At 48.9% G+C, this 14,972-nt stretch overlaps 1 protein-coding gene across 1 annotated transcript in view; it reads left to right on the top strand.

Annotated features, from left to right (window-relative positions):
* The window catches only part of LOC310800852 (protein O-GlcNAcase-like), a gene marked incomplete at both ends in the record, with an annotated part of 38,502 nt that extends 26,325 nt beyond the window's left edge, over positions 1 to 12,177 (top strand). Inside the window, 5 exons of the mRNA XM_083664749.1 lie at positions 8,362 to 8,536; positions 8,810 to 8,901; positions 10,804 to 10,996; positions 11,104 to 11,263; positions 12,041 to 12,177. Coding sequence (XP_083520875.1) covers positions 8,362 to 8,536; positions 8,810 to 8,901; positions 10,804 to 10,996; positions 11,104 to 11,263; positions 12,041 to 12,177 — 757 coding nt within the window. The remainder of the gene's footprint in view (positions 1 to 8,361; positions 8,537 to 8,809; positions 8,902 to 10,803; positions 10,997 to 11,103; positions 11,264 to 12,040) is intronic.
* Between the last annotated feature and the right edge of the window lie 2,795 nt (positions 12,178 to 14,972).

The raw sequence follows: 14,972 nt of genomic DNA on the forward strand, positions 1-14,972 counted from the left end.
TACATAAGGTGAATAGTTATGGTCAGTGTGCTAAGCCTAGCACAGATGTTTGGTTGGACCAAGCAAGACCAAGAGTTGTAAGTCTGCTGCCTAACGGTGACTGCATCGAGAAGACTAAGCAGGCTTGGTAGATCATTCATTTGGAAGTATCCACTGAGAAGCAATTAATTGTTAGTCCCTTATTTCACTTGGGAATGCTGAGGGAAGCCAGTTCTGAGTTCCTCCCCCCTGTGGGTGCATCTTGTGTGCTGTGCTGTGCCAGCTCTCATCAGAGGAAGTGTCTTAAGGCATTAGGGTGAGGTTGATACTTGAAAGCAACAGTGCTAGGTGTCATACCCGCGCGCGCTGCATTTGTCTGGTCACATGACAGGGCGTCCCCGTCACCACTGTTACACAGCCATTCCACCTTTGTAGCTGTAGAGAATTTGTGACAAGCAGCTGCTGTAACTTTGCTAGCAGCAGCACTACTATACGTAGTCACAATGAACCCAAGTGTTTTAGATATCCTCCTACCCAGGCTGGGTCCCCTGCAGCGTAACAACCCATCTCTGGGCTGTCCTGGTCGTGGCTTTGCATGAGAAGACGAGAGAGGCCTCCTGATACAAGGGGTGATCATCATACTAACCTCTCATTCTGTCTTCCTGGTTGGATGACGCATGCTCCCTGGTCATGTGACGAGGCAGACACCATGACAATGTGACTTCACACGAGTGGGTGAGATAAGTGGGGTGATGGCAGCTGAAGCTTACAGCTTTAGACTTTGAGTTGTGTGCTTTTGGCTTCCGATATCCACCATCCTGCTCAATATTGATGCTCTTCAACTGAAGCAACTTGCACTTACTGAAACATCAAGGCACACCCATTATGTCCTTATATGGTGTTAAAATGGCGCCCTCTCTTTGGTCATTGTCCCTCTGCATGAATGAGCTAGATTCTTGCAAGACCATCATAACATAATTATGAAGCTTTTTTGTCCTGACACTTTTTCATTGACATATTAGTAAACTAAAGCACAGGGTAAAAAGTCATTTGTTTTTAAGTGATTATTTTAAACATACTGTAACGCGGGGAGATGGACTTGGGGAATTGGGGAGGAGTGGGAAGGACGTTACTGTGTTCGGAGGTTCTGTTTGGAGGGAGGTGTGTCCGTATGGGTATTGGCCGGATAGGAACGGGGTTGGAAATACGGGGAAGAGTTAGAGTGGGACTCCAGGATGTTGTGACCGGTCTGACAGTAGAGCATGTCACTACGTTAGCTGCTGAACTGGAAGTGAGCTGATAGAAGCGGGTCTGACGCTAACGACAGCTACCGGCCAGCTGTCACGTTCGCCCGGCACACCTCCAACTCCGGGGTTAGACTGTACGCTGCGGCAGGTATTAAATACGCTCGGCTGAGCTAAAGTGAATGTCTGTCTCCTGCCTACTTTCTGCTAGCTTGTTAGCCACACCGCAATGCTACATTGGTGCCAGAAGTGTGGATTTTTTTACACACGTCGCCTGTGGCTAACAGAAAGCAGATAAGGAGGAGGGAGTGTTAAAGAATAACGAACATTTAAGAAGAAAGAAAGAAAAGAGAGGAAGAAAAAGAAAGTATCAGTAAATTGGAGGAGAAAGAACGAGGCGTGATTTTTTTTTCTCTTCCCTGGCCACGCAACCAGTGGCTGAGAGAGGGTGAAAGAGGAAGAAGGAAAGAAAAAATAATAAAATAAAATAAAAATAAAAACGAAGATAATAAATATAAGCAAAGAGAAGAAGAGGAGATAGAAGAGGAGAGAAGAAAGCATGGCGGGATATGGAGTACCGTCATCTGTTCAACCAGAACCCAGAGTGAAGCTGCTGGATGCATCACGGCCGGCTGGCCTGGAGCGGGGTGAAGAGGAGGAATGGACGGAGGAGCTACGTGCAGAGGGGTGGAGTGTGGAGGTAGGGGAGCGGAGAGGAGCTTCTCGAGCGAATGATAACGGGGATGCAGAGAATGGACATGAGGGGGGTATGTTTGGACATTCGGGGGGGGTGAGATATGGTGCGGGGGGGAGGCCTGGCGGCTTTAATATTCACAGCACACCCGTGCAGCCTGTGTTTTATAGCCCGGTTGTTAGCCGAGCTGGGGGCCCTGAGACTGTCAATATGAGCTACACCGTTCCTCCGCCTAACCAGCCTGCCTGTTCCCACAACGGGCAGACAGACAACACTACGATGTTGACTAGTGCATTCACCAGTGCGCTGGCGGGGGCTCTGGCCGGGATAATTCCGGCCACCGCCGCAGCGCCCTATCGGGGGGGGGACACAGTGAGAGTGGGTCGTTATGATGGTGGTCCGGGGTGGGAGACATACTGGACACAATTCCGGCTCATAGCCAGGGCTAACCGGTGGAGCGAGGCTGAGAGCGCGGTTCAGTTGGCTGCAGCCCTGGAGGGGGAGGGGAGACGGGTCCTGTTGGATCTCTCTGAGACGGAGTTGGCCAACCCCCAGGCAATAGCGAAGGCAATAGAGCGACAGTTTGGGGAGCCTACATCCAAATCTGCTGCCCGCCAACAGTTCAACGAGAGGAGACGCGGGGATGGAGAGAGGCTGGGCGTGTATGCAGCTGATCTACGCCACCTGGCCCGTAAGGCATTCCCAGAGTTCAGCGAGGAACACCGTTTCATCCTAGCCAAAGAGGCTTTTATCAGTGGACTGACCCCTGACAGACTGCGGGAGCAGGTTCGCCTCAGCAACCCTCTCTCGTGGGATAGCGCATTGGAGCGCGCACAGGAAGTGGAGCAGGTACTCACTGAAGGACGGGTTAGGAGACCCCAGCAGTTGCCCCCACCTAGACCCCCTGCACAGGCACGGTTCCCTAAAAGCCTCAGGACGGACGGAGAATCACAGTTTTTCCCTGCTAGACCCCCTGCACAGGCACGGTTCCCTCAAGCCCTCAGGACGGACGGAGAATCACTGTTTCCCCCAGCTAGACCCTCTGCACAGGCACAGTTCCCTCAAAACCCCAGAACGGACGGAGAATCGCAGCGTGGCTGGACAGAGGCACAGGACCGTGTCTGTTATAGATGTGGTGAGAAGGGGCACATCCAATACAGCTGCCCCTTAGCCATGGACTCCAGACTCCAGCGGGAGCACCCGCTGGGAAACGAGAGGGGGGCGGAGTAGGAAGAGGTTACTCCGCCCCGGACCTGACACATTCTCTGCCGTCGCCGGGCCTTAACAACTGTCTGGCTGAAGAGTGCACAGGGGCCCCTCAAGGGCCTGAAGTAGCAAGGGTGAAGGCTTCAATCAACGGGAGGCATGTTATGGCCTTAGTGGACTCCGGGTCTTCGGGAACATTCATTCGCACAGATCTTTTAGGGGAGGAGCTGCAAGTGAATCCTAATGTCCGCCCCTTCCTCACAGCGACGGGGGACAGGGCTCTCACACTGGGTCAGCATGCAGTGGTGGTGCAGGTAGGGGAACAGAGTTTTCCATGTCGCATGTGGGTGGCCGATATCCGTGAACAGTGCATTCTGGGGTTTGATTTCATGAAGGTTAATGGGGGGGTGGTAGATTGGCCACGGGGGACAGTGACATTTAAAGGCGGCACACCACTGCCTATGTTGTGGGGGGGGGCCCGGGACGCAGAAACGGGGGATGACGGGGATTTAAGAGAGTCAGCCTCAATGGGGGCGTGTCCGGGGGAAGCACAGACAGAGCACGTAGCGGATATAAAGGAAAGGCCGTTGCAGCCGGTGGGGAAGCACGATGCTCTGATGAGGGACCAAACACATGAGGGGGGGCTCAATATGTCCCCTCCAGAAGAGGAGACCCCTGCAGAGCCCTCATGGGAGGCCCTACCCCAGCGGAGGCACCGACCGATTGGAGTTCCTGCGGCTGAGACAGTGGCCGTGTGCGGAGCGGTGGTTTCCCCCACTCCCGACCCCCGGGAGGAAGCCGTAAAGACAATGTGGGAACAGAACAGAGAGGGACTCTCGGAGATGGAGCAGCGGCAGTTGCACGATGTGCTCTGGGAGTATCGGTCCGTTTTCTCCACCTCCCCCACAGACTTGGGCCGGACGCAATTGATTGAGCACGACATAGACACGGACAAGGCTCACCCCATCAGACAGCGGCCGCGACGTATCCCGCTGAAAAGACAAGCAGCAGCACAAAAGTGTTTGGAGGAAATGCGGGCGGCTGGAGTGATTGAGCCCTCAAACAGCGCATGGGTCTCACCGGTAGTCATGGTGCCAAAGAAAGATGTGGATGATTTGCGTTTCTGTGTGGATTTCCGGCCAGTGAATGACGTGACCGTCAAAGACTCCTACCCCCCACCCCGAGTCGACGATGCACTGGATGGAATCAGGGGCTCCGCTTGGTTCTCGTCGTTGGACCTAAAGAGCGGATACTGGCAGGTGCCACTGTCAGCTGCTGCCCGGCCCAAGACAGCTTTCACCACAGGCTCGGGATTATGGCAATTCACAGTGATGCCTTTCGGGCTGTGCAACGCGCCAGCGACCTTTGAAAGACTTATGGACAGAGTTTTGGCTGAGGTGCCCGCACAGAACAGAGAGATCTACCTTGATGATGTCCTGATACACGGACCGGACTTCCACACCGCTCTGGGGGCGCTTCGCCTGGCCTTCTCCAAGATACAGCAGGCGGGGTTAAAATTGAACCCGGGGAAATGCAAGTTCCTGCGCAGAGAGCTCATCTTCCTCGGCCACAAGCTGAGCGGGGAGGGAGTGAGTACAGTGGAGAAGAAGACTTCTGCGGTTCGGGACTGGCCAATGCCAACAAGTGTATCAGAGGTTAAGTCGTTTGTGGGTCTGGCGGCCTACTACAGACGATTTATTCCGGGGTTCTCGACGGTGGCGGCGCCCCTAAATTTCCTGACCAAGGATCATGTACGCTTCACTTGGGGCCCCGAGCAACAGCAGGCATTCGACGCACTCAAGGCCGCTCTGTGTCAATCCCCAGTGCTGACGACTCCGGATCCTGATGGAGAGTATCTGTTGGATACAGATGCGAGCAGAGATGCCCTGGGAGCGGTGCTCGCCCAGGTCACCCCTGAGGGGGAACGAGTGATCGCTTATTACAGCAGGGCATTCAATAAGGCAGAGAGGAACTACTGTGTGACCCGGAGAGAGCTGCTGGCAGTGGTGGACGCAGTGAAGCATTTCAAGTACTACTTGTGTGGGATCCACTTCACGGTTCGGACAGACCACGCATCGCTCAAGTGGCTCATGTCCTTCAAGGAGCCGGAGGGACAAGTGGCGAGGTGGATAGAGAAGCTGCAGGAGTACAACTTCTCTATTGAGCACAGAAGAGGAACCGTCCATACCAACGCAGATGGGCTCTCGAGACGGCCGTGCGGGACCGACTGCTCTCACTGCAATCGTGCGGATGCAAGGGAGGGGAGAGCAGAACTCTGTATGGCTCTGCGGCTCGACGACCCGATACACTGGGCCGGGGAACAGGACGCTGATCCGGAACTGAGGGTGGTGCTGGGGTGGTTGGCGGAGAATCGGAGACCAGAGTGGCCCGACATTGCAGCCGCAGGTCCTTCATTACGGGGGCTGTGGTCACAATGGGAGGGGTTGGCGCTGAAGGATGGTGTGCTCTGCAGGCGGTGGAAGGAGCCGAGTTCGGGCCGGGAGAAATGGCAGGTGGTGGTGCCTAAGGGCCGGCAGGAAGAAGTGCTGCAGTTCAGTCACGGCCGTCCGGGGGTGGGACACTTCGGGGAGAACAAAACGCTCAATAAGGTCAGAGAGACATTCTATTGGAGCACTTGCAGGAGGGATGTGCAGGCATACTGCCAGAAATGTGACCCCTGTGTGGCCCGCAAAGGTCCCACGGGACGAAGCAGAGCTCCATTACAGCAGTATCAGGTGGGGGCCCCTATGGACAGAGTGGCCGTGGATGTGCTCGGGCCTTTCCCTCGCACCCCGCGGGGTAGCCGGTTCGTTGTAGTGGCAATGGACTATTTCACAAAATGGCCCGAAGCCTATGCTGTTCCTGATCAGGAGGCAGCTACAGTATGTGAAGTGCTGATTGAAGGGATGTTCAGCCGGTTCGGGGTCCCCACTGAGCTACACTCGGATCAAGGGAGGAATTTTGAGGCGAAACTGTTTGCAGAGATGTGCAGACAGTTGTCCATACACAAGACCCGTACGACACCACTCCACCCTCAGAGCGACGGGTTGGTGGAAAGGTTCAATCGCACCCTGGGGGTACAGCTGGCCCTGGTGGTGTCTAAAGATCAGAAAGACTGGGACTTACAGCTGCCGCTGGTCCTTCTGGCATGTCGCTCGGTAACCCAGGAGACTACAGGATGTACCCCCGCCCTGCTGATGCTGGGGAGAGAACTCAGAACGCCGCCAGCGTTGGCATATGGACAGCCGCCGGACGCGCCTCAGGTGCCCGCAGGCGTGGAGTATGCGTCTCAGCTGAAGGGGAGATTGGAAGTGGCGCACGAGTTTGCTAGGAAGCAAGCAGAGATGGCTGGAGTGCGGCAGAAGAGAGGATATGACCTGCACACTAAGGGAACGCATTTCCGGGCAGGGGACTTAGTGTGGGTATATGGGCCGAAGAGGACGAAGGGGAAATCACCCAAGTTGCAAAGCCACTGGGTCGGGCCGTGCTGTGTGTTGGAACGGATGGGGGAGGTGACCTACAGGACGAAGATGGCTCCGCGGGGGCGGGTGGTGGTGCTGCACCGCGATCGTCTGGCACCGTACCGAGGGACGGGCCAGGCTGCTGATGGGAGGCCAAACAGGACGCCGCCACAATCACCGGGGGAGGGGGGTCAACTGGCGCCTCAACAGTCCCCGGGGGGTCTGCAAGCGGCCCCGGAGCCGTTGCAAGTGGACAGTCCGAGTACGGGTCTGGGAGCGGGGACGGGGGAAGTGGACACTGGGGGGGAGGGAACTTCAAGGAGGGCCAAGCCCAGGAGAAGGAGGAGGCCTCCCCCGCGTTTAGGGGACTATGAGGTGGATCTCCTCGGGGGCGAGGAGTATTAAAAGGGGGGGGCTGTGTAACGCGGGGAGATGGACTTGGGGAATTGGGGAGGAGTGGGAAGGACGTTACTGTGTTCGGAGGTTCTGTTTGGAGGGAGGTGTGTCCGTATGGGTATTGGCCGGATAGGAACGGGGTTGGAAATACGGGGAAGAGTTAGAGTGGGACTCCAGGATGTTGTGACCGGTCTGACAGTAGAGCATGTCACTACGTTAGCTGCTGAACTGGAAGTGAGCTGATAGAAGCGGGTCTGACGCTAACGACAGCTACCGGCCAGCTGTCACGTTCGCCCGGCACACCTCCAACTCCGGGGTTAGACTGTACGCTGCGGCAGGTATTAAATACGCTCGGCTGAGCTAAAGTGAATGTCTGTCTCCTGCCTACTTTCTGCTAGCTTGTTAGCCACACCGCAATGCTACAATACGAAAAAGTATTACAAAAAAATGCATTAAGCCTAAATTAGATTAGATTTCCCCTGAGTTGCACACGTAAGCTTTAGTTGCTTAAATCCATCCACACAAAAAGAGAGGTTACAGCCAATGTTTTTGGCGCCGCATTTTCTAACGGACTTTTCTATTTGGATTTCTTTCAGCGGCTGCCCAAAAGGAGATGCTGCTTTTCCGTAGCACACACAACAGCGCAAGCTAGCATGACATCTCATTTCTTTGCAGGAAAGCACAGCACACACACACAAACCCCCCTCCCCCCCCAACCCTTTGCACGCGCAAGCACGCGCATCGCACCGCGCCAGCGAGAACGCAAGCGTGTTCACAAGTGGAAAACTCTATGAACAAACAAACACACTAATTGTACCAGCACTAAAAATTAATATCTCCAACTTTGGAGAGTAGCAAGACTCATTAGTGGCGATCGATCGATCGATCGATCGATCCGCTATGAGGGAATGATCTCTGATAAGTCTTATTCCATTGACCTCTTTGGCTTTGTTCCTGGAGTTCTCTCTGTCTTCTCTGCGCACGCATCATGACTTTTCTCAACAGGGGGGTCCTGCCACCTGCGCAGCGAAATCTATTGTGATGCTTTAACAAAAGGGAAAGGAGCATCTCCTTCAGCCAGGAAAAGCCTTACTCAGACCAAAGCGCTACCCTCATTTTCATTCATTTGATTTGACAAAGAAATGTGGATTGCCTGTTGTCCTCTGTTCTTTTAGCAAAAGTCAGAAAGGTGTTGTGTGATGTTTGCTGCTGTGGTCCACTGTCAGATCAACAAGGGACATGGGTCATTTTATGTTACATCTGTATATGATGATTTTTTTTTTTTTTTTTTTTTTTACAATATTTCTCAGTCCAGAGCGACCGTTTTCCCCAGTTTCCCCTTGGTCTGATAGTAGCTCAACTGCAGCAAATAGGCTGTGAGGCAGTCAGCCAAGGCCAGCACAACACCTGCTCACCTGGAAACTGAACCGCTCTGTTTTGATTCCCCACAGCGATTGTTACCAATAGATGGGGCAAATGATCTTTTCTACCAACCTCCACCCTCAACGCCAACCTCCAAAATCTATTCCATAAGGCCATACTTCCCCAGAGATCAGGTGAGATATGCGGGTGTTTGTGTGTGTGTGTGTGTGGGGGGGGGGGTTCCTTTGTTTTTGAGTATCACAAAGCAGAAATGCTTAGAAGCACTGCATGATTTACATGTATGATTGCTGAAAGTATGTCGTCAGATGTATGTGCTGAATAAAGAGAGCTTTAGCTAGCTTCTTGATGTAGCATTTTCTGGGCTTGGCTAATCTGACGTTAGATGCACTGTTGGAGGCCATAATGGGTTCAATTATTATATATACGTTGTGTCTGTCTTTTTGCAGACATCTGTCTATAAAATCTGCAAAGAGATGTACTCTGAAGGAATCGAAGAACTTCCTTTCCCTGAGCAGGATCCTGACCTCATAGGAGACCGGTAAGATATGCAGTTATATTCTAGACTAGTAAATGTTCTAGGGCTGCAACAACTAATCGATTAAATCGATTAAAATCGATTATTAAATTCGTTGGCAACGAATTTGATTATCGATTCGTTGCCCTTTTGGCAATTTTTTTTTTTTTTTTTCCATATTTCATTTGAGTTAAATTCAGATTATTGAAACTGGATTAGCCTGACCAGTTCTACTTGTTTAACAAGCTGAAGCATATGCTCTGCCTGTAATTCAAGAGAAGTCTGCCTTTTAATTTCATATTTAATTTTAGTTCAATTCAGATGATTGAAACTGGATTAGCATGGCCCCAGTTTAATTAAAAGTTATGACCAGTTTAACTAAAAATCATATAATAATAATAATTAATTTATTTTATATAGCGCTTTTCCAGACCCAAAGACGCTTAACAGAGAACAAGAGACAAGCAACAGGGAACAAAACAGGCAACAGATACAAGTAACAGGCAACAGTTACAGGGAACAGATACAGATGACAGTGGCGGTTCAGGGCAAGGTAGTATGGAGAAGCAGAGGGGAGGAAGATAACAGGAGGGAGGAAGAGGGGGGAGGATGGGGGGGGGAGGGTGATGGTTTGGAGCTATGGTTTGGAGGAGGTGGTCAGGGGTAGGGGAGGTTGTAGGCTTGGGAGAACAGGTAGGTTTATATATTATTATATAGCCTGCCTGTGATTCCTTTTTATTTCATATTAGTTAAATTCAGACTATTGAAACTGGATTAGCATGACCAGGTTAACTTGTTTTATTATTATTATTATTATTATTATTATTATTAACTTGTTTAAAAACATATAGGCATGTAATTCAAGATAAGTCTGCATTTTATTTCATATTTCGTACAGTTCAAATAAGACTTTCTGAGCATGACCAGTTTGACTTGTTTAAATTTAAAAACATATAGGCCTGTAATTCAAGTCTGCCTTATTTCAATTGGTTTTTAGCCCTAGTTGCACTTCTGTTGCACTTTTTTGTTCATTTGAAGTTTATAACAGTGCATGAAGGCATTGTGTATTAAATTAATGCGCTATTTTTTGTGCAATTAATTTGAGTGGTTCAAAAAAAATCCGAAATTTGGGTCGCGACTTCATGACAAGGAAAATAGTGGGTCCTGAGGCTACACCAGTTGAGAACCACTGCGTTAAAGCACTTTATTTAAGAAGATATGAAGATATCTTTTGCACTTACACCATACATTTGTATGTATTTTGTATTCGTTCATGCCCTGTCAAAGCTATTTGATGTAGCAAAGCCCAGTGAGTTTTTGTTTAACAAAAAAAAAGTTGTTTTTCAATAAACGGATGGAAACAATATCAGTGCATTTTTTAATCCGATTAATCGATTAATCGACAACTAACCCTACCGATTAATCGATTATCAAAATAATCGTTAGTTGCAGCCCTAAAATGTTCACAGCAGTGTTGTTGTCACGTCACTATATCTCAAGGCCAAATCGAGTCTTGAGTCCCCAGTGCTCAAGTCCTGATCACCAAAAAAGAGACAGTCGAGTTTGAGTCAAATTATTAGGGCCTATTACAAAACAATAGCAAAAACAACTAGAGGGCACTCGGTAGGGTACATACCTCCACCAACTCTGTGGCGGAGGTATTTACAGTATATATAAAAAAAGGCTCTATCAACACATCCGAGTCACCAACTCCCGAGTTCAAATGCATGAATGCTCGACCCCAAGTCCGAGTCATCAGTGCTCACTGCTCAAGTACAAGTCGAGTCAAATCAGTCCCGAGTCCGAGTCCTGGACTCGAGCACTACAACACTGGTCCACAGTAGCTGCTCACCAGAGCCTCGCCTGCAGCTTTTCTCTGCAGTGCAAATCAATATGGCTGACTAAATGTTCACTATGTGTCGACAGGTTAGTAGGAGGTTTCCTGACTTTGAGTCCAAACTACGGCTTTGTGCTCGAAGACGAGGAAGGGATCTGCGGTTACGCTCTCGGTACCGTGGACGTCCGGCCCTTCCTCAAGAAGTGCAAGTTGAACTGGATCCCCTTCATGCAAGAGAAATACCTCAAACCGGACTGTGAGAAGGACCTCTCAGACGCTGAGGTAGACTCCAAATGCACCTCTCTTACCTCATCGTCTTCATACTCTTGAATTCACGCCATTATTCAGTTGGACATGACGATCTCTTGTCTTATCTGTCCTCCTTGTAGAAGATGATGCTGAGTTTCCACGAAGAGGACGATTGTCTTCCAGAGTCGTTCCTCTCCAACTTCCCCTCTCTCATCAAGGTCGACATCCACGCCCAGGTCACTGACCCCAGTGTGGCTAAAAGCATGATGGGCTGTCTGCTGTCTTCCATCAAGGCCAACGGTAATGAGCACTACTGCTGCTGCTTTTTACCATTGTTGAATGAATGAATGAATGAAAGTTTTATTTACGTGTCAGGACAAATTACATGACCCATCCCACATGGGATTATCAGACACATCAACATAAAGTAATTACCATATCGATTCCGGTGCATAAACAATACAAAACCATACAAACACACACACAGCACACGCGGCATGAACAGCAAAACACCGATTTAACTACAATGTGTAGTAAGTAAAATATATGAATTATCTATCATATGTCATCTTTTTCCTCCTATCCCACGCATGAGAAATGTATTCGGAAAAAGCAAAGATGTTGTCAAAGAGAAATTCAAGTATGGCACCTTCTTCAAAATCTAACAAGTTTAGCTCAGGGGAGTGAACTTTTTTAAATAGTATCTCTCGTAAGTCATGATACAATGGGCAATACAAAATAAAATGAAATTCATTCTCCACTTCCTTCAACTCACAATATTCACAAATCCTATCCTCCTCCGCCGTCCCTCTGTATCTGCCTGTTTCAATATGTAAAGGCAATGTACCATTGTTGCTACTACTTATTACTACAACTACAGGAAGCGTGTGTGAGCAAGACGAAGAGAGAGATCAACCGGAATCAATTAGATAGATATGTTTTATTACATATTTTTCTTTTTGAAAATGGCCACTGAGTCAGTAACTGGAATTGATGCCAGTGTTAAAATCCCTCTGCCCACCCTCTTTTGCTGACTGGCGTTTGTTTCCGTCAGTTTTTTTTGTCTTTCACTTCCAGGGTCGCACGGCGCGTTCTGCGAGGTGCGTCAAAGCGATAAGAGGATGTTGGACTTCTACAGTAAGCTGGGCTGCTTTGAGGTCGCCAAGATGGAGGGCTTTCCCAAAGATGTCATCCTTATGGGACGCAGCCTATGAGGAAGTGTGCACTGATAACAACAACCCGCTCCAAACAGACCCGAGAGAGAGAGAGAGAGAGAGAGCAAGCAGCAGTCAGCAGTCGACGTCGAGGCTGATGAACATGTTTGCTACCGTCATGAGACAAACGTCCACGATGATTTTATACTACGTTAGCATCTGGGCTAGCCCCGAGAGAACCTGTTTTTAAGATTGTGTACAGAAGCACAGCAGTTGCACAGTTTCCCCCAGTGCTGTTGGATTCAGAGAATCCAAAAGCTTTAAAGGGCCAAGACGTGATCTGTAGTCTCGATAAGTGCGTTGATTTGAGCCGACATGGAAGAGTCGTCCTCCAGCATTGAGTTCTAGGCTCCTCTGGGCTTCTTCCCTCGTTATACCTCCAGGAGGCAGGAGGTGACAAGTCCATAAACAACAACTCCACTTTTCTGATTTAGTCGCCACACGGATTCTGGCCCCCGCGTGCCATAAGGTCAAGTGTCTGAATGTGACACGGAGAGAGCAGAGCTGTGTCTCACGTAGTGCCTTACTACCCTCTTAGGTCCTGCTGTTACCAAGCTGGGACAAAACCAGGACACTACTACTATACGGGTTGTAAGGTGTTATGTGAGATGTTGTCTTTCATCATCACACCTTATGGTATGTCCATTGGCTCTTCAACAGATTTGGGGAAAGACGAGGCCTTAAGTATACCATCACCATATTCTCCTGATTTTTGAAGAGGCGTGTCTCTGACAGAATGATTTGAAGAGGCATGTCTGATAGAATGACAGAATGATTTGAAGAGGTATGTCTCTGACAGAATGATGTGAAGAGGCATCACTCTGACAGAAAAATCTGGCATGTATATGCCATAAGACACCAGGTGCATGCATATGGAGGGTGACATATATGGCTTTTGTGGTTTGCTACAGCCCTAAATAGTTGGTAGTGACAGACCAGCAAAGTGCAGCATCTGTTGAGACTTTTGAAGACTCCAATAGAAATCCTCAGATTTTGGGAAGTGAGAGAAGCTTCTTCTATTGGTTAATGAGCATAGTTCTCAGCCAATCCCTTTCCAGCACTTTGCTTTTGGCCATACTTTTTCCCTTTTCTTTTAATCGGCAGTTTTTTCCATTTATATTTGCTCTTAGCTCTTGCCTTTTGGTTAATTGCCTTTGAATTTTAGTTGATGTTGCAGAGTCCAGTGTTCAGGGGCTTGTTTCTGCTTCAAGGCGTTCTTATCTGTGTCAATCAGTTACAGCGAAAAGATTTGTGGCTCAAATTCTGGCCGTGCAGCCTGCAACTCCCTGGCATCAGCTGTCAAATGTCTTTATCAGTAACCTACCTGATCTTATCAGTAACCCACCTGATCTTATCAGTAACCTACCTGATCTTATCAGTAACCTACCTGATCTTATCAGTAACCTACCTGATCTTATCAGTAACCTACCTGATCTTATCAGTAACCTACCTGATCTCACACTCCAGCACAGACTGAAAAACTCAGATGGTGGAAAATTAATAGAAATTTTGACATTTTCTAAAGGTTCTGGAAACATTGTTTTTTTTGTTTCATAAATGGGTTTTTGATTGGTAAAGTAGTTCATGTGAAACTTGCTCATTGGTATAGCTCGTTACCTTTTGAAGTCAACGAAAAATGTCCTTATTACAAAACCCAACGTGATAGCAGTGCCCAGTGGAAAAGTGCATCGAGACATTCCGACCAGCTATTTAGCAGAAAAATGTAACATTTGAAATGGGAGGCTGGTAAATATTCACATTCTTAGTAAAAAAATGTGTAGGAATCCCGTCGACAATAATGAGTAAGCGTTCAACCCTCCCACTAACCCAAGACCTGAACCACAAAGCAGGTGGTCATCTGGGGGTATATTCAAGAGATTGCAGTGTTAGCACATGTTCAGGTGTTGCTGTGCTAAACTATATATTTTTCTTGGCACGGTAGTAAGTCAGTCATGTCACATCTCTGGGTTGCATTTGGCTGCGTTCCTTCCTGCGCCGTTTACAACATTGCTGCACACTCTTGAATGTATGTTCTCTCAGTGAAGCCTTGGCCAGCGCACTTTGGACCGCTGAGCTTATTGAGTCCTGTCACCAAAGTGGCACTGACTCCCACACCGTTGTACTAATTGTGGGGGTTCTGGAATCAATATTCCCGGGCCTTTTCTTATCTCTGTTGAATGTTTTATACTCGGACGCATTTTCCCATTTCTTTTTGTAAATCTAGAGAGTTTAAAAAAGAAAAAGAAGAAAAAAACGGATCATCTGTTGCTCATGCTTTTCAGTAGCTGCCTGCCAATGTGATGCTTTGATACTGTGTACATTTCTGATGGGCATGATGAGGTGTATTGGGGTTTGCTGTGGGCAGCCATTAGAATAACCTCATCGTATCCCGCATAGGGGGAGGAAGCATGCCACGCACCTCTGTGCATAATACTCTCATACAGTACATACTGTAGACAGTCTGTAAACACTGTTGATCATAGTGTTATTCTTTTGTATATCTGTCTGTTGAAGTTATATCCACCGTTCTGTTTTTCTTAAAAGGATGCCCCACTGCCCTGTTCTGTCCAGCCCCGCCCCCCTTCCCTTCCCAGCTGTGAGGTGTTAAACTCAACATCACACCTGCTGTTCATCCTGGCTCGTTTTGAAATGGTTCTTTTTGCAGTTGGTGTAGAGCTTTCTCCTCTGACAACTTGATTTCATAGACATATAGGCTGTAACTGAGAGAAATATTCGATTCGGTTGTATATTTTTGATTATACATTGTTGGAATTTGAGTTCGGGGATGGGGGAGG

Source organism: Poromitra crassiceps (genome assembly GCF_964638095.1).
Source record: "Poromitra crassiceps genome assembly, contig: HAP1_SCAFFOLD_123, whole genome shotgun sequence".
In the NCBI taxonomy this organism is placed as follows: Eukaryota; Metazoa; Chordata; class Actinopteri; order Beryciformes; family Melamphaidae; genus Poromitra; species Poromitra crassiceps.